Here is a 21,111-nt window from a genome sequence, read left to right on the forward strand (position 1 = left end):
AAAATTACTCTCCTAAAATGTTTTTTTTGTTTGTTTGTTTACTTTCTTCATCACCACCAATGTAAAAAAAAACATCATGACAATCAATAATAATGTCTTCTCAGCCCAACGGAAACCCCAATGGATATCAAAAGAATGTGTTGAAAAAAAATAGTTACCAATCAACATTAAACTTTCAATCCCGGCCACCTAAAAATGGACATTTATCAAGCAAAATACATAAGACTGAGCCAACTGATGATTCAAGTGATGATGACTTAGTTGAGATTTCCTATTCAAAGACTCCTCATCCAAATAACCAAGCCAAGAGTAACTACAACTACAACCCGCCTATTGTTAAACAACAAGTCCATCAAACTACCTTCAAATCACCATCAAATTCTCAACCTAAAAGGAAATTATCTTTTCCAGAGTCGTTCAATCAAATAGATCAATTTTCAAATGATGAATTTTTGCAGCCTAAATCTTCTCAAACTATACATTCTCCAGCTCACAAAAATGTTGACAAATCTATTCGACTTAGCAAAGAACAGCAGTTAGTTATTGATATAGCTCTTCAAGGTTATTCTTTATTTTACACAGGTGCAGCAGGTACTGGCAAATCTCTTCTTCTCCGTTCTCTTATTGCCCGCTTAGAAAGCATGAATAAGAGTGTGGCTGTCACAAGTTCCACAGGAATGGCGGCCGTCAATATCGGTGGTATCACACTCCACAGTTTTGCAGGCGTTGGTTTGGCTAAGGAAGATGCAAAAGAACTTCTTAAGAAAATTCGCAAAAATGATGCAACCTGCCAACGTTGGAAGTCAACTTCAATACTGGTTATTGATGAGGTGTCAATGGTTGACGCTGCTCTTTTCACTAAACTTGAATATATTGCACGAAGCATTAGAAAAGATCAAAACCCATTTGGAGGAATTCAAGTTATTTGCACCGGTGACTTTTTCCAGTTACCACCAGTACCAGACAAATATATGCCCGAAAATGGAAATGCTTTTATTTCTAAACCTCGTGTTTATTGTTTTGAATCAGAAGCATGGCGTCAAACAATCAAACGGTGTATTGTACTTCAGCAAGTTTTCCGTCAAAAGGGAGATGACGAGTTTATTGAAATTTTAAATTCCATGCGTTTAGGTCAGTTGACAGACAAGATGAATGCCAGACTTAAATCTTTAGATAGACCTGTGGCTTATAAGGATGGAATATTACCAACGATGCTCTACGCAACACGGAATCGGGTACAACAGTACAATTTCAAACAACTAGCAGAGCTTAGTGGCAAACGATATGTGTATCTCAGTGCCGACTCTATGCCATATTATGTTCCTCCTGGTAAGGCAGCCCAAATAAACAAGCAGTTGGACGAAATTGTTGGCAAACAAATAGAGTTGCGGAAGAATTGCCAAGTAATGCTCATCAGGAACATAAATGATTCAAGATTGGCTAACGGAATTTTGGGCCGTATTATTGGGTTTTTAACAGAAGATGGCTTTGAAAAGGTTTGTTCCGAAGCTGTCAAGAGGGATATTAATAAAACTTCTCTACAATTTCAACAACTTGTTCACAATTATCAAGCAGAAGAAGAAACAAAATATAATAAGGGGAATTCTGAAATCCGTGTTCAATGTACAAAAGTTGTGGATAAGAAGGATCCGTTACCAGTTATTGACTTTTCTTTGGATACCTTAGGATCAACCCATTTGATTTATCATTTAAAACCATTTGAGGCTTCAATCAATATTGGTGGTAAACCCGGAAAGTCAGATGATAATTTTAGAACAATCGAAGATAACCCAACTTCGGATCCATCAGAATTAGATTTTGAAGAAGATAAGGAACATCTCAAAGCAAGCAGAATCCAAGTTCCATTGATCTATGCCTGGGCTATGTCAATTCACAAATCCCAGGGTCAAACCCTTCCCAGAGTTCGTGTTGATCTTGCTAATATTTTTGAAAATGGTCATGCTTATGTTGCAATTTCCCGCGCAACATCGACAAAATCCCTTGAAGTCTTAAACTACAACCCTACAAAGGTCACAGTTGATCCTAAAGTGGTGGCATTTTATCGTAAGCTAGAAAGCGTAGCAGCTAAAATTTCGCCTGAAGAAGAAAAACAACATCGTATACAACAAGAGAAGCTTGAACTTGAACAGAAAGAGCAACAGGAGAAACATGAAGAGCAAATAAAACGAAGAAAACTTGAATATTTTCAGAAAAAAAAGGAGCATGAGGACTTGATACGAAAACAGAGAGAAAAGATGCGAAATATGCATGTTATGGAGAAAAAGCAGAATTCTATACCAACCACTCAATACCAAGTTGTAGATATAGACTCAGATTCCAGTGTGGAAATACTGGATTAACATTGTAATTTTTTTTAATTAATTAATAATTATATTTTTTATAAACTATATATATATATATATTGTTTACTTGCAGGCCGAAAGCTAGACCACCTAAAAAACATACTTCATTAGCTAAATAACATTTTGAATATTAACACAAAATTAAAAATTTTAAAAGATCAAAGTCACTTTAACATTGAAATTTCATTTGTTTAAAAATTAAAGATTATACATAAGTGTATACTTATACATATGTGTTTTTGCTGTAAATGCCTCCAACCTCCACCTTCACCGCCATCATATATTAGAGAAGTAACTAAGAGAAAATATATATTATTGATATGGTATAAAAGAGGTATAAAAAATATATGTTATTTGGTATTATTAGGGTATCTTATGGTTATTACATGGTTATAACGGTATTTTTGTAAGTATATTAACAATACTTTTATGTACAAGGGTATTAAAGGTATTAAAATTGAAGTTAATCTTGGTACCAATATGATAATAAAAATAAGTTTTGATGGGTATATAGAGGTATAAATAAAAGGTATTAAGATGCTTTATAAATAAAAAAAATAATAATAATAAAGGTGCTTGTTGAGTACTTGGTGAAATTCAAGCAATAATTGGTAATTGGTCAAGAAAAAAAAAAGAACTAAATATTTATAAGTTTTGAATCATTCTAATAAATTCCATCACATTTTGTTTGATATTAGTACTTTTGATATTTTCATTTCTTTTATTCCTTATTCTGGAAAATTTATTTTAAAAGATTATATATATATATATATACCCTTACAAGGATATTGTAAGTATATTTTCAAAAAAAAAAAAATAATAAAAAAAATATTTTTTTTATAAAAACAAAAAAAAAAAGCCCGCAATCGGGATCGAACCGATAACCTTAGGATCTGCAATCCGACGCGCTACCATTGTGCCATACGGGCAGTTGAAAAAAGCGATATCCAGAGTTTATAAAAGTGTAAAATTCTACAAAAGTAATTTTCTACAAATAATTTTTTTTTTAATAACCCTTGAATAAAAACAAACAAACAATTTTTTTTTAATATTAAAATTATATTTAATTAACAATTTTAATTTATTTTCAATTAAATTTATTCTTAATTAAATTTTTTTGTTATATTTAAATTTGTTAAGTAAAAAAAAAATCAAAAGCAGCCGCTTCTCCTTGAAAAATTCAGGGTTGTTACAATTACACTTTTGTTGTTACACAATTTTTTTTTGGCTGTAACCGTATACGTGGAACCTTTTGTTTGTTTGTAAAATATTTATTTATTATATTTATATTTTATTTTATTTAATTATTATATGTATGTATGTGTGTGTGTAACCTTGCCAAAACCTCCTAACCTCCTTTTGACAGCACAGCACGTTCTGATATTTTTTTTTATTATCACCACCACCACCACCACAAAAACATTCTTTTCACACACACAAACAACAAAACCACCAACACAACCCCCCTTACCCCCCTGGTTCTTCTTCAAAAATGTCCACCCTCACATATAAGAAGAACGACGACATTGAGTCCGGCTCGCTGGATAAGATGACTGTCTTCCAGGAGTGTATCTCTGGGTTCAATGCATCGCCCATTCAGTCAAAAAAGTGCCGGACCTTGCTCACAAAGCTTGTCAGGCTTATCCATATGGGCGAGGTTTTCCCACCTGAAGAGTCCACTTCCCTTTTCTTTTCCATCACAAAGCTTTTCCAGCACAAGGATCCTTCGCTTCGTCAGATGGTCTATGTTGCCATCAAGGAGCTGGCCCCTACGGCAAACGACGTCATTATGGTCACCTCTTCTATTATGAAGGATATTCAGTCTTCCAGCGATGCAATCTACAAGCCCAATGCTATTCGTGCCCTCATTCACATTATCGACTCTTCTACTGTTCAGTCGATTGAACGTCTTATTCGTACTGCCATTGCCGATAAGCAAACAAGCGTTTCTTCGGCTGCTCTCGTGTCAACTTACCATCTCACCCCAATTGCTCGCGACGTGGTACGCAAGTGGGCCAACGATGTTCAAGAAGCTCTTCAAGGATCTTCGAGCTCTTCAGGGTTTTTCGGTGGCAGTTCTAACAATGGACCCACTGCCTATGCATCTTCCACCATGTACCAGTACCACGCCATTGGCCTTTTATACCAATTGCGATCTCACGATAAAATGGCTGTCATGCGCATGATTCAGCAACTGACATCCCCCAATTCACCCGTCAAGAACCCCAATGCCATTGTCATGTTGCTCCGTCTCATTGGCAAGATTATGGAAGAAGATAAGGGTCTTGTTCAGTCACTGTTACCCATTGTTGTGTCTTACTTGACTGCTTCTTCTGACATGGTTGTTGTTGAAGCCGTTAAGATCATTCTTCAACAGCGCAATCCTCAAGCTGATCCTGATGTTCTTCACAAGACTCTTGCCATTGTGCGCAAGCTTTTGGCTTTCCCCCGCAACTCTACCCAGTTTGCTGTTATTCGCGTTCTCAACCGCTTTGCTCTTGATTTCCCCGTTGAGGCTAGCGAGTGCAACCCTGAGCTTGAACCTCTCATCAGTTCCAGCAGCCGTGCTATTGCTACTTATGCCATCACCACTCTTCTCAAGACTGGTGATGAATCCAGCGTTGATCGCCTCATGTCTAAGATTTCTGGTTTCATGAATGAAATTTCCGACGAGTTTAAGATCATTGTTGTTGATGCCATTCGCAACTTGGCCCTCAAGTTCCCCCAGAAACACCCCCGCATGCTCACCTTTTTGTCCAGCGGTCTTCGCGACGAAGGTGGCCTCGAGTACAAGACTGCAGTTGTGGAAGCTCTTTTTGATATGATTCGCTGCATTCCTGCTGCTAAGGAGCCTGCCCTTGGACACCTAAGTGAGCTTGTCGAAGACTGCGAGTTTGCTGAGCTTTCGGTCCGCATTCTCCATATGCTTGGTTCTGCTGGTCCTTCTACCTCCCAGCCTACCAAGTACATTCGCTATATTTACAACCGTGTTGTTCTGGAAAACGCCGTCATTCGTTCGGCTGCTGTTACTGCTCTTTCCAAGTTTGCTGTGGTGGATGACCTTAAGGTCCGCAAGAGCATCAAGGTCCTCTTGACCCGGTGTCTTGATGATGTCACAGATGAGGTGCGCGACAGAGCTGCCCTTGCTTTGAGATTTATTGAGCTTGACGAGGCTGAGGCCAAGGAGTACATTACCCCTCAGACTGTCTTTTCTCCTGCTCAATTTGAGCGTGAACTCACTCAATACTTGTCGAGCAGCGATAAGAGTGTTTTCCTCAAGCCCTTTGATATTAACACTGTCCCCCGTGTTACTCTTGAGCAGTCTCGTTCTATTGCTTTGGAGGCTCGCAACAAGGCTCTCTTGGGTGAAACTGGCGAAAAGCCTAAGGCTTCTGCTGCTGGTGCTGAATCTGGCGACAGTTCTGGTGAGAAACTTCGTGTTGAACGTGAGCTTGTTCAAGACAAGGCTAGCGAATATGCTGCAGCTCTTGCTAGTATTGATGCCTTTAAGGACCACGGTCCCATTCTTAAGACAAGCAAGCCTGTTTCTCTTACCGAAAGCGGTCTTGAATATGTTGTTAAGGCTGTCAAGCATATGTTCAAGAACCACATTGTCATTCAATATGAAGTGACTAATACCATTGAAGCTGTTCTGGAAGATGTTGTTGTTGATATTGCCGGTGACTTTGAGAGCGATTTTGTCATTCCTCTTAAGAAGCTTGGTCACAACGAGACAGGCACTGTGTATGTGTCTGGCCAAAGACCCTCTGAGGAGTTTGCTATCTTTTCTATTGAGAATTCTCTCCGCTTTATCTATAAGGAGATTGATCCCTCGACAGGCGAGCCCGAAGATGAGGGCTTTGAAGATGTTTACAGCACGGAGGACCTGGAATTCACTGTTGGCGACTACTTGATTCCCAAGTATGTTGGCAATTTCATGCACCAGTGGGATGAGCTGGCTGGCGCTGAGGCTGTTTCGACGTTCCAGTTTGGTCCTGAAATGTCTATCAACAATGCTACTGAGCTGGCTATTAACACGCTTTCATTGATGCCTCTGGAAAGCACTGATATGCCTACATCTCTGGCGTCGCATCAGCTTAAGCTGTTTGGTGAGACAATTGATGGAAGCAAGGTTGCTGTTCAGGTTCGGATGGTTTATACTTCGAAGAATGGTTCTACTTTGAAGGTTTCTGTGCGCTCACAGGATGAACAGCTGTCAGAGCTTGTTGCAGATGCTATTGGAAATGTTTAGTGATTTTTTTTTCTTTCTTTCTTTCTTTCTTTTGTGTTTTAAATATAATAAATATATCAAGTGTGAATAAATAAATAATGAATTGAATATATTCAAGTTGAATATGCTACGTCAGCTACAGTTGCTGTCACGTGAATTACTTTGTTTAACTTTGTTTAACTTTGTTTAAATTTATTTAACTTTGTTTAACTTTATTTAACTTTATTTATGTTTTCCCCGCGCCTTTTTTTTTTGTTTTTTTTTTGTTTTTTCTCTTTTAATTTTGCCTTTTCCCTCCCCCTCTCTCACTGTATTAAAAATATATATATAAATATAAATATATATAAATATAAAAATATATTAAGCCCAGCTTTTTTTTTTCTTTGTATTTATATATACATTCAACATTCAACATTTAACATTCAAAAAAATTCATTTCAGAAATACATTTTGCAACTAGAAACTACCAAAAAAAAAATCTATAAAATGTCAACGAGTATTCCTGTCATGGAATCAGTAACGGATGCAGTGTCCGTGGCTCTGAAGCAACACAAACCGCTCATTGTCATTGCCAATGGTGAGTCCTAAAGCGGCAAGTGCCCTTGAGAGAAAGAAACAAAACATTCTAACTTTTTTTTTTTCTTCTAATTACTACAGACAAAACAAACGATTCAACATGGGCTTATGAGTATCTTCTGACTCCAGAGGTAAGTTTGAATGAAATTTATTTTTTTATTTTTATTTTCTTCTGTTTTCTAATATAATGCCGTGTTTGCCATTTAAAATAGGTCCATGAGCTTATTAAGTCCGGCCAGGCTGTAGTCCTCCGCATTGCAGCCGGATCCCAGGACTTTCTCAATTTCACTCGTATTTTCAAGGTCCGTGGATTACCCGCAATCTTTGTTATTGATAATGGTGTAGCACAGGTTGACATCTTTCGTGGGGGTGAAAATACCAACTTGACGGACTTTACAGCTCGTGTGGTTGCTGTGGCCAAAGTGGCAGAAACTCGGAGAGCAACTCAGTCCGGAGCCGGAAGTAGTTCGAGTTCCGGTACTACTGCCGCTACTGCTGCTACTGCTACATCTACCGCTACTGTTTCAGCTTCAGCTTCAGCTTCTACCGCGAATACCGGTACCTCAAGTACTACAACCTTATCTAGTGTTGAAACAAGTCGCGCTCCGAGCGTGACGGCATCAGCAACACCTAGTTCCGCAACTAATGCTCCTGCTGCCGCCAACAATACGCCACAACTGACATCATCGTCGTCATCATCGTCATCAACACCATCATCGTCGTCGTCATCATCGCATAAAAATAACCATGATGACGATATTGATAAACAGGAGAAATCAGCCCAGCGGTACCGCGAGGCACTTCAGAAAAAGAAGCGAGACGAGCTAGATGAGCGCGCCCGTATCAGAAAACTCCTCGAGACTGATCGCAAAGAACGCCAATCTCGCGAATCGTATAACCGCAGTTTACACCATGAAGAGGAACCTAAAAATATACCTCCATCACCTGAAGCAACACCGACTTTGGTTGCGTCGCGGAGCATTCATTGCGCCTTGCTTATACGACTGTTTGATGGTCAGCCTATGAAGCACCGCTTTGCAGCAACCGACTCCCTGGCAACTGTACGCTCTTGGGTTAATGCTGAAGCAAGCCCTGCAGCTGGTTTAAATGACACTCCTTACACGTTTTTCGATCCGCTGGCACGGCGTACTTTTAACGAAAGTGATGAAGACACCGGTCGTACACTTGCAGATCTTGGCCTGACGCCGTCAGCAACATTGGTGCTAAAGCCTGTGCGTGGCCACGTGTCTTCGGCATACGGAAGAGATGGTGGCGGAGCTATAGGCGGTGGTAGTGGATTCAGGCCTTATGCACTTGTTGGGAATGGTGTGAGATCTGTTTTTGGAGCACTGTCTGGGTTTCTTGGATATGGTGGTGCCAATACAAACGATGGGAATGAAGCAGAGCAAGAACCGTTGCATGCCGGAGATCATTTGTTGTCTGAAAGAGACAGTACTGAACACGGGAATGACGAACGGTTTGGAGAAGAAGGATCAGGCCATGGAGGAATTTCGCAGAACAGTAGCCATGAAGGGCATAATACACATGATTCAGTTGCCGGTTTGACGCGCCGGTATGGAAATATTCACGAAGCTCATGGAAGCAACAGCAATCTGCATAGCCGGTTTACTGGATTTTCCGGTACAACTACGCCATCGGGACTTTCAACACGATACAATTCTGTGGCATCGTTCCATGATTTAGCAGTGGCTGAGGCTGCTGCTGCCGCTGCTGCCGCTGCTGCATCTAGTGGAAGTAGCACTGGATCTGGAAGTAGCGGGTCGTCTGCGGCCAGCGGGACTGGTGAGGGAGATAGTGACGACAAGCGCAAAAAGGCAGACCGCATCACGTACAATGGAAATAATCTTAGTTTGGAGGACTATGGCGATGATCACGCCAATGAATAAATATGTATTTACAGTGAAGGATAAATAAATAAACAAATAAATAAAAAAGAATAGTCTTTATGAATAGGGGTTTGCAATAGGGGTGGTGGATGTAATAATACCGGAGCCTAATACTCGATCACCTGAATATAGCACAAGGTATTGTCCTGGAGCAATTGCTCGACGTGGAGACTCAAACTCGACAGCAAGAGAATAATCGTTAGATGATCCTTGCTGTTTACACTCAAGAGACTTGACAGGTTCCGGTGCTTGTAGGGATCTATACTGGACGTGAAGGTTTGTAAGGTCTTTTGGTGGGGATCCTCCAAGGAAATCAAAATGGTTAACATTTACCAAGCTGGAAAACAGAGAAGGGTGGTTGTTTCCACGGACTAGAGTGATTTCTCGAGATTCAGGGGTTTTCGCTTGGACGTACCAGACGCCCTTAGTTTCTGGGCGGCCTTGTGGAAGTGCAAAGCCTGATTTTTGGCCGACAGTTGCATGCCAAATACCTTTATGTTTGCCAACCACAGTTTTAATTTCAGTACCATCATCTGCAAGGCCTTTGATGACAAAGTCCCCCGGAGCAGGTGGGAGGTACTCGTCAAGGAAATGACGGAACGTATTATGTTCCTGAGACACAAAACAAAGACCTTGAGAGTCTGGTTTTTCAGCAGTAGGTAGGTGGAATACACTCTTGGCAAGCTGACGGACTTGGGGCTTGGTATAATGGGAGAGCGGGAAAAGAATATGAGGGAAAACATCTGCAGATATGGAAGAAAGGTAGTAGGATTGATCCTTAGGAAGATGATTTGGGCGTAAGAGATGTGTTTCGCCAGATGGTTTGTGTGTTGCAATACGTGCATAGTGACCAGTGGCCAGCCACCATTTCTTACTGTTGTTGTTTTTATATTTTGCCTTGAGATACTTGATAAGAACACCAAATTTGATGTGTCTGTTGCATCCTACATCCGGGTTAGGTGTCATTCCTTGGCGATACATATCTACCATTGGTTCGAAAACTTCTTGCCAGTATTCGCGCTCAAAGCTTACTCGCTCACACTCCACACCAACTGTCTTGCATACGCGTTGTACATCTGCCCAGTCTGCTTCTGCACATTTTGCGGTTGAACTCCAGTTTGCCATAAATATACCACGCACTTTACCAGATCCTGGGACTGACGATGCTTGTTTTTGACGTTCTGATAGCTCTTTTAGTAAAGCTACACTTGTACTGCTATCGACACCAGATGAAAGACCCACCCAGACATCGTCATTTGGACCAGGGAGTCTATCTTCATAAATGTCTGAGTCTGTGCTGGGCAACAGTAAGAGTGAAAGCGGGTCTTTAAGTAAAGTTTCGGATAGGACATCTATTGGGGTATTGTTACTTTGTTTTTTTGTGTTGCGGGTATTGTTGATTTGCTCTGGAAGTGGGGAATTGTCAGTATGTGTATTTATAGAAATGAATCTTGGACGACACATACACCACTGGGATTTAAAAAGTAGAATCCTTGATGGTCTAGCCAACGGCAACCGGGTATTTTTTAGTAAAGTAGGTACTATATTTTGTCTGTTCATTTGAGAGTTTAGCAGATGTTGTTAGTAAAAATATATTTGGTGGTTGTGCCAAAAAACAAAAAAAAAGTTGTTGGAATTTGAAATTTGAAATTTTTTTTTTTGGCAGATCAAAATATGCGGCTTATATATCATGTGACAATTGACACGGCTTATCATGTGATATAATATATGGCTTTAACACATGTGATAATTATAATAATAATAATGTAATTATTAACCTCCAATAACCGCCTTAACATTGGCCAGTCCTTTTAATTGTTGCTTCTGTTGTTGCTATCCTTCCTAACATTCGGTGCCGTCGCCGCATTTTAGCGCCGCGTCTCGGTGGGTCCGCTTGAAATCTCCGAGGGGTTGGCTTGTTTGCGGTTGAGCATAAAGTTTAGTGGATTGGAGCAACAAGAAACGCATCCTTCTTCTTCCTCCTTTTCCCAAAAAAATAAAAAAATAAAAAAATAAAAAAATAAAAAAATAAAAAAATAAAAAAATAAAAAAATAAAAAAATAAAAAAAAAAAGAGTACCGGAATCCCGAGATTTTCTTCTTGAGCCTATCGTAATAAATATATATATATATATATATATATAAACATAATACCCCATATCCACTTGTTTCGTTTTGATCTTGAAATTATAGTTATAATAATAATGAGATTAAATTCTTCAACTAATGCTTCTGCAGCTATACTAGCTGTTGCAGCTGTTGCAGCCGCGTCTGTTGTATCTTCTGCAACAGTATTCTCAACAGTTGTAGTTTCTCATTCATCATCTTCTTTATCTTCTTTATCTTCATCCTCAACATCAAAGCTTCTATTGAGCCAATCGGGGGGGATAATAAAGTCCGCAGCTCCAAAAATACTTTCTCTTACAAAACAGACATCAACTATCAAATTTTTAAACAACCCCATTATTAACTCTTTTACACGGCCAATTTTGAGTAGCAGTACCACTATCACTACCGCTCTATGGGTATCTCTGGTGGCCACTGTAGTTGCAGCTGTTTCTTCTTCTTCTTCTTCTTCTTCTTCTTCTTCTTCTTCTTCTTTTATACCTTCAGCAGCATTGGTTCTTTCTGGTGTAGTTGCTTCTTCAATTTCTCCATCTTCCTCCTCTGTTAGTCGTTCTAAACCGAACAGCAAATCCACTCGCACTAACGCAATCGCTTATCGATGTAAGTTAAACCTTAAACTTTAAGACTTGAAACTTGAAACTTAAGAAGTTACCCTACCTCCCCAAATGTGTAACTTTTTTGTTTCATCTAACACCCGTTTGAGTGAAAACAATTGCGGAAATCGTCTGCGTGATGGAGGCCCTTGCTAACTTTCAAATTGAACACCCATTTTTTTATTTTTTTATTTTTTTATTTTTTTATTTTTTTATTTTATTTTTTTATTTTTTTTTTTTCTGTGTAAATATAAATCTGTATAGCCCGCATAGCCCATTCTCTTCTCCTTACCAACTACTTCAACTTTACTTCCCATTCTATCCACTCTTCACATTCTTCACATTCTTTTAAATCCAACAATCATTCAAACTATTTGCCACCGCTTTCTTCGTCATTTCTTTCATTTGCTTCTTCTTACAGATCAATCTCTACAATGGCTGAAACTTCTTCCGCTGCAACTACAGCCAAATCTACCTCGGACCATACGGCTTCAATCGTATCCTCTGCGCCCCTCACCAATAAGCCTCTTTTGGATGACCGTGATTACCGCTACATCACTCTTGAAAACGGTCTTCTTGCTCTTCTGATCCACGACCCAGAAACTGATAAAGCTGCAGCTGCTCTCGATGTCAATGTCGGCTCGTTTTCTGACCCAGAAGATCTCCCAGGTCTCGCTCACTTTTGTGAACATTTACTCTTCATGGGTACTGAAAAATTCCCCAAAGAAAACGAGTACGCTTCCTATCTTTCTTCACATTCAGGTTATTCCAATGCCTATACCAGCTCCGAATCAACCAACTACCATTTTGAAGTTGGTTACGAGCATTTTAATGGCGCCTTGGACCGGTTTTCCCAGTTTTTCATTTCGCCACTTTTCTCTCCCTCATGCAAGGACCGTGAAATCCGCGCAGTAGACTCGGAAAACAAAAATAATCTCCAAAATGACAATTGGCGTCTTCATCAAATAAGCCGCTTTTTCTCAAACCACGCTCACCCTTACCACAAATACAGCACAGGTAACCTTGAGACTTTGGAAACAATTCCTCTTTCTAAAAATATTGACGTCCGTGACCGTCTTCTCGAGTTTTACGACAACCACTACTCGGCAAACCTCATGAAGCTTGTTCTGATAGGCAGAGAATCACTTGACACTCTTCAGCAATGGACAGTCGATTTCTTCTCCCCCATTGTCAATAAGAATCGTAAAGAAATAGTCTACTCAGAACCATTTTTGGATGATGAAAACTTGGGCATTCTGATTCAAGCTAAACCTGTCAAGGAAAAGAAAGTTCTCTCTCTACGATTCCCAATCCCAAGTGACAGTGTTTTTAACGAAGCAAAACCTCTTTCCTACGCTTCCTTTTGCATTGGTCACGAAGGCCCTGGATCTATTCTCAACCTTCTCAAGGAAAAGGGTTGGGCTAGTTCTTTAAGTTCTGGTGCTGGTCTAGTTTCTGAAGGTCAAGCTTTTTCTGAAATTGATATTGCATTGACTGAAAGGGGTCTTAGCAACTACAAGGAAATCATTGCTATTTGTTTCCAGTATTTAAAATTGCTTCAATCTTCTCCCATTTCTGAACGCCTGTTTCAAGAACAAAAAATCATGTCTGAAGTCAATTTCAAATATACTGCCAAGAAGAACAGTTTATCCACAGTTACAAAGCTTGCCTCTCAAATGCAACGCCCCTACCCCCTTGAAAGACTTTTGGACTATTCAGTTTTTACAAAGTTTGACCCCAATCTCACCCGCAAGTACATTGACTACTTTAATGTACACAACTTTAGAGCCACGTTGGTGGCACAAACCTTGGAGGGTCTTGACAAGCAAGAAAAGTGGTATGGGACCCACTACCGCTCCGATAAGTTTGACCCAGATTTTATCAAGTACCTTGAAGGTCTTGATCTTAACCCCGACTTGGCCCTGCCTACCCCCAACGAGTTTATCCCAGAAAACTTTGACGTGGACAAGAAGGAAAACGTGGAAATTCTTAAGCACCCCATTTTGCTCCGCAACCAAAAGCAAGTCAAGGTGTGGTATAAAAAGGATGATACCTTTTGGACCCCCAAAGCTTCTGTGAATTTGTATTTCAAGGCTCCTATCACATACTCTTCGCCTTCCAACTACGTCAAGTCTTCGCTTTATTTCAGAATTGTCGATGACCATTTAACACTATTTGCATACCACGCAAACCTTGCCGGTCTTGCTTACGACGTGTCCGTTGCGCGTGATGGTTTTAAGATTCATGTACGGGGATACAACAATAAGATTGGCCTTCTTCTGGAGCGTATTTTACTTGAGCTTAAAGACTTTAAGGTTGACCGCATCAAGTTTGAGACTTGCAAAGAGCGCTTGGTTAGAGAATTGAAAAATCAATGGTACGCTGTTTCTTATAACCAGTTCATTGCCCATTTTGGCTACTTGCTAAATGAAAACACTTGGACTCTTGAAGAACGTCTCCATGCTTTGGAAAATGTTACATATGAAGAAGTTGTCGAGTTTGGCCCCCAAGTCCTTAAGAGATTCGACCTTGAAGTTGTCGCTATTGGCAACTTGCACAAGAATGAGGCTTTGGAGATTGCCAACCAAACAATGGAAATTCTTGTTTCTGAGCCCATTCCTGATAGCCAAAGTGTTTGTCAACGCTCTTACTATCTTCCTCCTAGCTCAGAGTTTGAATTTAGCTACTTGTCTAAAGATGAACATAATGTCAACTCGGGGGTTGAATTTTTCATTCAGGTTGCCAAATTAACTGATCCTTATACCCGTGTTGTGCTTGAGTTGCTTGCCTCTATGGCTGTGGAGCCGGCCTTTAACCAGTTGCGTACCCGCGAGCAACTGGGCTACATTGTTTTCTGTGGTATGCGTCTTACCCGCACATCTTGTGGACTCCGCATTATTGTCCAGAGTGAACGTACTACCTCTTTGCTGAAACAGCGCGTTGATCGATTCCTTATTGGTCTAGGAGAAATTATTGAAAACTATACTAATGAAGAATTCAACACCTATGTGACAAGTCTTATTGCTAAAAAACAGGAAAAGTACAAAAATCTTTACGAGGAATCCAGCTCCTACAATGCTCAGATTGTTTCTGGATACTACCACTTTTCTGTTCAGGAGAATGACATTGAGATTCTCAAGAAGATTTCTAAACGCGAGGTGTTGGAACTGTATTATAAGTATATTTCTCCCCAGTCTAAAGATCGCTCACTACTTATTCTCAGTCTTAATGCTCACAACCCACCTACTTTTGGTTTGTCACAGGTGACTGCGTCTGTTTTTACCATGTTGGCTATTAAGTATAATGTCAATCTAGATCCTGCTGAGGCTGCTGAGTTGTTGGCCAAGGCGGAAGGTAAGTCATCCGAAGAGGTTCTTCAGATGGCTGCTGATGCTCTTGAAGAAAAGGGTCATGGAGATATTGCGCAGGATTTCATTAAGGAAGCTGCCGAAGAAATTTTGTTGCAGACATCTCTTGAAGCACAGGAACGTCCTCAGAGTCAAACTATTGAGTCAGTTTCCTGGTTTAAGTCACGATTGCAGTTGACTGAGGCTCCTGTTCCATGGGAAGACCTTGCTATTTTCATGGAACCTGAGGCCAAGCTTTAAAGCACATAAACTATATATAGTTAGACTGTTTTTTTTTAGACTTGCATTTTGTTTGTAGTTTTTTTATATTTCAATATTCTGTGGTTTGTACAATTTTAATCGTTTCCTCAATGACTCGAAGATCTTGATCCACAATCTCAGCCCAGTTTTGTACATCACCGTAATCCTTAAGCTTGTTTCGGGTCGAAGTTGTTAAGTTGCGCCATTTAGCGTTAAGCTTGCGCAGTGCCGCAACATCTGAATCTAGTTGCTCTGCCTGAGCACAGATCCGACGCTGGTTTGCATGAATTTCTGTAATCCGTTCAACTAGCGGGGCCTCAAGAGCTACCGGGACTGCGGCCAAATCTGCAGCCAGTCGTGCTTGAGCAGCTCGTGCTGTTGCGTGACGCTCAGTTTGGCCAATGGCTGCTTGTTTGATGAGCTTTTTAGCTGTAAGCGATTGGTTTGACATATCTGATATATGATTTTATTTTTTTTTTTGCTACGTCTTCACAATAAATATCTCTCTGTCAGTCCCGGAGATATCGGGTCTCTGTCGGGTTTTCTTAAGAAACTGTTGGTGATAAAATGGTGGTGGAGGCGGTGATTTTAAAAAAAAAAAAAAAAAAAAAAAAATTCCCAGCCTCTCCACCACGATAAACGCCCTATTCACGTGATCTTGCAGCCATATATTGTTCTCAGCAATCTACACCACCCTTTTTTTTTTTTTGTTTTTTTTTGCTTTCCCACCACAGTGAATTTCCAACTTGAAAAAAAAAAAAAAAACCTCCAATCTCATCAATTCACACCATCCCATTGAACTTTTACCGCGTTACTCTATCTGTTTCGCTTTTCATTCGTTTTCTTCCGTCTTTTTTCATATATATCTATATACCAATGCCTCCGCCGCATTCTCAAGAAATACCAAAAGCTCACGCAGCTTCTAATCCCCAAACTACCACTAATACCCGTGCAAACCATGCACAGGCTGCTTCCACTTCATCACAACAACAGCTACAGCAACAGCAACAGCAACAACGGCCTACAGACCTTGACCTTGTTAAGGCGGTGCTACCCCAACGCATTCTTGGGCTGCCTTCTGGTGAACGTGCTAAAATCTCGGCTCTTAGGGCTTACAGCGATAAGCTCCTGGTCGGACTGACCTCCGGTACATTACTTGTCTACAGCATTGATGACCCTCTAGCATCCGGTCGGCCACGCGTTACCCTCATCAAAACAATTCGCGACTTTGCACCCAAAGGTGGGGTTGATCGACTTGGTGTTCTCCGCGATGCTGGGGTACTTGTGGCTCTGTGCGATAACGTAGTATCAGTATATGACCTCGAGACACTTGCGTTTGACGAAACATTATCAAAAACCCGTGGTGCAACAACATTTGCAATTACCTTTGGTGTTAAACCTGATGACAGTGATGATGATTCCAGCTCTTTAGATAAACCACCTCCTCCCTTGACAACTGTATCGCGGCTTGTGGTTGCATGTAAGCGCCGGCTAGTGTGCTACGAGTGGCGAGACTCGGAATTTTCCGAGTTTCGTGAAATCAACATGCCCGACCGCGCAAAATCACTTGAATTTCTTAACCCTGACCGACTTGTATGCGGTTTAGGTTCCGGTGATTATTGCACTGTTGACATTCCAACCGCAGAAATCTCTAGCATCGCTCTCCCAGAACCCTCATCAGCAGGAACTCACACACACTCGTTTGCATCTGTGGGCATCTCAGCATACATTGGTCTTGGATCGAGGTCACCATTCCCTCATGCTACTGCGCTCCCAGATGATCACACTGCATTTTTAGCAAAAGATACGGCATCTCAATTTGTAGATGAACACGGCCATATTCTTGATCGTCCTGCTATCGCTGATTGGACTGCACCTCCAGAAGCCCTTGGATACCTTTACCCTTATCTGCTCTGTGTTCTACCCAAGCATATTGAACTGCGTAACCCATATACTACCTCACTGCTACAAACAGTCGAAATCCCAGGTGTCAAGGCATTGACATGCGGCAAGTTCACCTGCGTGGCTACTCAAAACCAAGTCTTTCGGTTCCAACCTGTGGATCTACGCACTACAGTTCAAGCTCTGGCAGACAAGGCCCTTCTTGAAGAAGCAATTAGTTTACTAGAGCATGTCGATTCTGCATATATCTCTAATCGCGAAGACTTGCTTCGAAAATTTAAAACCTTAAAAGCTATTGACATGCTCAAGAAGAAAAAGTTTGAACCAGCTCTTGCTCTTTTTTCCAGTGTTTCTGCAGACCCAAAAACAGTCGTTGAGTTGTTCCCGGCACAAATTTCTGGTTCCGGTGAGGATCTTATTCGATATACAGATTCAGTCCCCAACTCGCGAATGCTCCAGTCGCGAACCCTTTCATCTTCTTCATCTTCTTCGATATCTTCAAAATCACAAATCAAAGGTGGGAAACGGACAGTAGGTATGCCAGGCACCCGTCAGCTGTCTCATACAGACTCACTTGGCCCCCCGTCATCTCCTTCTGAAAGTGTTTCTTCGCCAACCTCTTCGTCATCTGCATCTTCTGGCGACAACTCGTGGTCTGAAAAGGAGCTTTCGGTGGCGCTGCGTGCCCTTGTCAATTTTCTTGCAGATACGAGACGCAAAATAGCACTCATCACAACTGCAGATGATCCTGTTGATAGCAGTGGGCAGCGCCTAACTGCAGAAACTTATGGTGGCGATCTTGACAAAACAGCCAGTCTTGTTGATACTACCATGTTCAAATGTTATGTCATTCAGAGCCCTGCACTAATTGGTCCACTGTTACGCATCCATAACCACTGTGACCCAGCTATTGTACGCCCAGTATTATCACATTACGGTAAATGGAAAGATCTTATTGACTTTTACTTTGGCAAAGCATTCCATAGAGAGGCTCTGGAGCTTCTTCGTGAACTTTCTAAACCTTCTACAACGACCACTGCAGTAACTGCCACGCCAGATTACCTCAAGGGCCCAGAACCAACCGTGAGGTATCTCCAACGCTTGGATAACAAATACCTGGACCTGATTTTCGAGTTTGCCAAATGGCCGCTTGAGTTTAACGCGACGTTTGGCGAGGACATCTTTTTGGAGGACTCATCTGAGAGCGAGTCCTTAGATAGAGAAAAGGTGCTGGCGTACCTCGAAGACACTTCGCGTGCGCTTACAATCAAGTACCTGGAGCATGTTATATTTGATAAAAAGGAGCAAAACAATGCTTTCCATACAGCGCTGGCCATAAACTACATCAAATCCCTTTCAGACACTGACAACTTTGATAAACTTGTTAGTTTCCTGAAACCTCCCGATTCAAAATACAAGCTTTCTAAAGTCCTGCTTTCTTTACCAGCAAAAAATAGCGATTGTACGCCGCAACAACTTGAAATTAAAGCTATTCTCTACGGCAAACAGGGAGATGCGCGTACAGCGCTCATGATTTACACATTCGAGCTCAAGGATGATGCCAAGGCCCACGCATTTTGTGGTGAGGTGTATGATGCAGACGCAGAGCTTGGTCGCCGCGCACTTCATACACTCATTTCACTTTACCTTACCCCTCCAGAGTCAGTTGGTGGTTCAGAGAAGCAGCGCTTAGATCTTGCGCTGGACCTTCTCGCTACACAGGGCTCGCGTATGTCTGTAGTTGAAATTATCAACCGATTACCCGAGGATACAAAGATCCACGATATTGCTGTTTTCCTTACGTCGCAAATTCGGGGCCTACGTGCAGCATGGAACGGTGCACAAGTAGATGCTGCTCTGCGTAAAGTTCATCTTGTCAAAGTTCAAGAAGAGCTCTTAGCGACACAGCAAAAGCATACAACAACCATCACTTCGCTGCGCACGTGTCGTATATGTCTTAAGCGACTTGGACACTCGGTCATTAGCGTGTTCCCAGATGGTACGGCCATACATTACGGGTGCGCACGAATTTACCAAGAGCAACTTGACGAGGAGGCCAAGCGTAGGCAAGCAAAACGTACGGGGAAAACCGGTAAACAGAATGGCAACGCCCATCGCGATAGCATTTCCAAAGCGAGCTCTTAAGCTAGGTTTTTTTTTCATTCCTCCTACCTTTCGTAATATAATAAAGTAAATAAAATAGAATAGAATTATTCAACTTTTGTGTATTCAACTTTTTTTCAACTTTTTCAACTTTTTCAACTTTTTCAACTTTATAAGTTTGGCCAAATAGAAAAAAAAAATGTGGATGAAAAGGGCGGGTAAGTTGTGGAGATTTTTTTTAAAATTTTTGAGTTGTGATAAAAAAAAACAACAACAACAACTTAAAAAAAAAAAAAATATTCCCCACAGACTTTATTTAATTAAACCATGGCTGAGAATGACGAACCTGTACAAATCATAAGCCCACTTGACTTGCCGCAGTTATACTCCCGTCCTAGCGCTGAAGAGCTTTTCAAAATCCTTGGACAGTTTTCTCGGGCATCTCAGCAAACCAATTTCTCCGGACCAACGCCGGCCGATGAAGACGACGGTACTGAAGGTTTGTGTGCAGCTCCGGGAACTGGGTTCTTTGACTGGTTGACTGGGCTCGTAGCATCTCCACTACAATGGATCGATGACTCTAATTTGCGGGAAGAGATCTGGGACCAGGCTAGCACGCTCATGGCTGAACGGTGCGGACGTACAGCGGCGCCCACAATCACGCGGAGAATTCAGATTGATGGTATGCGGGAAGCACTTATCAAACTTGGCAAGATCTCAGACACTGAAAAAAATACAGATGTGGATATCCAGCTCATTGAGCCGAGTCTAACAGAAGACCTGCTTGGACTCAAAACTTGGGGGTCATCTTATATCCTTGCACGACGACTTGTTCGCGATGCACTTCTCCCTCAATCTAAACTAAAACTTGCAGGTCCAGCCCTCGAACTAGGTACCGGTACTGGGCTTGTAGGTCTTGTAGCTGCACGTCTTGGACTGCCTGTTACGCTTACCGATTTGCCAGAAATCATGCCCAATCTTCGTGCCAACATTGACCAAAACATGCTTTCAGGAATAATATTGTCCCCCACAGATCCCAGTTTCTCGCCTCCTGCACAACCCCTCGACTGGTCGGATCCTTCTGAGTTTTTACAGACACACAAGCCACAGTCTTTCAAAACAGTTCTTGTATCAGATCCCATCTACTCGCCACAACACCCAGCCATGGTGGTGCGTACCATTGCCGCGTTTCTTTCGAGAGAACCTGGCTCCAAACTAGTTCTTCAGCTGCCGCTACGCCGCGGGTTCGACGATCTGCGTACAGACTTGTATGGATTGCTGGTTAAGGCAGGATTGTGTCGGATTGAGTATGAGGAGGAAGAGGGATATGATGACTTTGGTGCAGGGAAGTTTGCGTACTCTTTATGGGAATGGGCCGATGCTCATGAAAAGCAGTAAAAATGTATCGTTAGAAAGAAGAAAAAAAATAGATTGTAGACTAGTGAATTGTTAATTGTGAATTGTAAATTGTAAATTATGAATTGTAAATTATGAATTATGAATTGTGAATTATGAATTGTGAATTGTAAATTATGAATTGTGAATTTTGATGAAATCAATCAAACTGTTTTTCCATCAAAAAACAAAATTAATGGAAAATTTGAATAACACTTTTTAAAGCTGTAAATAATCTTCTTGCAAAACTTGAATGTCTAAGCCACAGATTTTCTGACGAGTTTTAAATATATATTTATTCCAAACT

General features: G+C 41.1%; 8 protein-coding genes across 8 annotated transcripts; 6 read left to right on the forward strand and 2 right to left on the reverse strand.

Annotated features, from left to right (window-relative positions):
* Positions 1-92: 92 nt before the first annotated feature.
* Positions 93-2,360, forward strand: SAPINGB_P002418 (uncharacterized protein; the record flags this gene model as incomplete). The annotated part of the gene is made up of 1 exon (XM_031997137.1): positions 93-2,360. The coding sequence occupies one exon, from the start codon at positions 93-95 to the stop codon at positions 2,358-2,360; it is 2,268 nt and encodes a 755-aa protein (XP_031853028.1).
* A 1,495-nt stretch (positions 2,361-3,855) lies between these two features.
* Positions 3,856-6,615, forward strand: SAPINGB_P002419 (uncharacterized protein; the record flags this gene model as incomplete). Its single annotated transcript, XM_031997138.1, has 1 exon — positions 3,856-6,615. The coding sequence occupies one exon, from the start codon at positions 3,856-3,858 to the stop codon at positions 6,613-6,615; it is 2,760 nt and encodes a 919-aa protein (XP_031853029.1).
* A 465-nt stretch (positions 6,616-7,080) lies between these two features.
* SAPINGB_P002420 (uncharacterized protein) lies at positions 7,081-9,077 on the forward strand (the record flags this gene model as incomplete). The annotated part of the gene is made up of 3 exons (XM_031997139.1): positions 7,081-7,171; positions 7,252-7,301; positions 7,383-9,077. 3 exons carry the CDS (start codon positions 7,081-7,083, stop codon positions 9,075-9,077), a joined length of 1,836 nt encoding a protein of 611 aa, XP_031853030.1.
* A 57-nt stretch (positions 9,078-9,134) lies between these two features.
* On the reverse strand, positions 9,135-10,637 carry SAPINGB_P002421 (uncharacterized protein; the record flags this gene model as incomplete). Its single annotated transcript, XM_031997140.1, has 1 exon — positions 9,135-10,637. The coding sequence occupies one exon, from the start codon at positions 10,635-10,637 to the stop codon at positions 9,135-9,137; it is 1,503 nt and encodes a 500-aa protein (XP_031853031.1).
* A 1,593-nt stretch (positions 10,638-12,230) lies between these two features.
* Positions 12,231-15,404, forward strand: SAPINGB_P002422 (uncharacterized protein; the record flags this gene model as incomplete). Its single annotated transcript, XM_031997141.1, has 1 exon — positions 12,231-15,404. The coding sequence occupies one exon, from the start codon at positions 12,231-12,233 to the stop codon at positions 15,402-15,404; it is 3,174 nt and encodes a 1,057-aa protein (XP_031853032.1).
* A 70-nt stretch (positions 15,405-15,474) lies between these two features.
* On the reverse strand, positions 15,475-15,855 carry SAPINGB_P002423 (uncharacterized protein; the record flags this gene model as incomplete). The annotated part of the gene is made up of 1 exon (XM_031997142.1): positions 15,475-15,855. The coding sequence occupies one exon, from the start codon at positions 15,853-15,855 to the stop codon at positions 15,475-15,477; it is 381 nt and encodes a 126-aa protein (XP_031853033.1).
* Positions 15,856-16,280: 425 nt separating this feature from the next.
* On the forward strand, positions 16,281-19,451 carry SAPINGB_P002424 (uncharacterized protein; the record flags this gene model as incomplete). Its single annotated transcript, XM_031997143.1, has 1 exon — positions 16,281-19,451. One exon carries the CDS (start codon positions 16,281-16,283, stop codon positions 19,449-19,451), a length of 3,171 nt encoding a protein of 1,056 aa, XP_031853034.1.
* Positions 19,452-19,736: 285 nt separating this feature from the next.
* Positions 19,737-20,807, forward strand: SAPINGB_P002425 (uncharacterized protein; the record flags this gene model as incomplete). Its single annotated transcript, XM_031997144.1, has 1 exon — positions 19,737-20,807. One exon carries the CDS (start codon positions 19,737-19,739, stop codon positions 20,805-20,807), a length of 1,071 nt encoding a protein of 356 aa, XP_031853035.1.
* Positions 20,808-21,111: the final 304 nt, after the last annotated feature.

This window comes from Magnusiomyces paraingens (assembly GCF_902498895.1).
Source record: "Magnusiomyces paraingens strain CBS 517.90 genome assembly, contig: contig2, whole genome shotgun sequence".
Lineage (NCBI taxonomy): Eukaryota > Fungi > Ascomycota > Dipodascomycetes > Dipodascales > Dipodascaceae > Magnusiomyces > Magnusiomyces paraingens.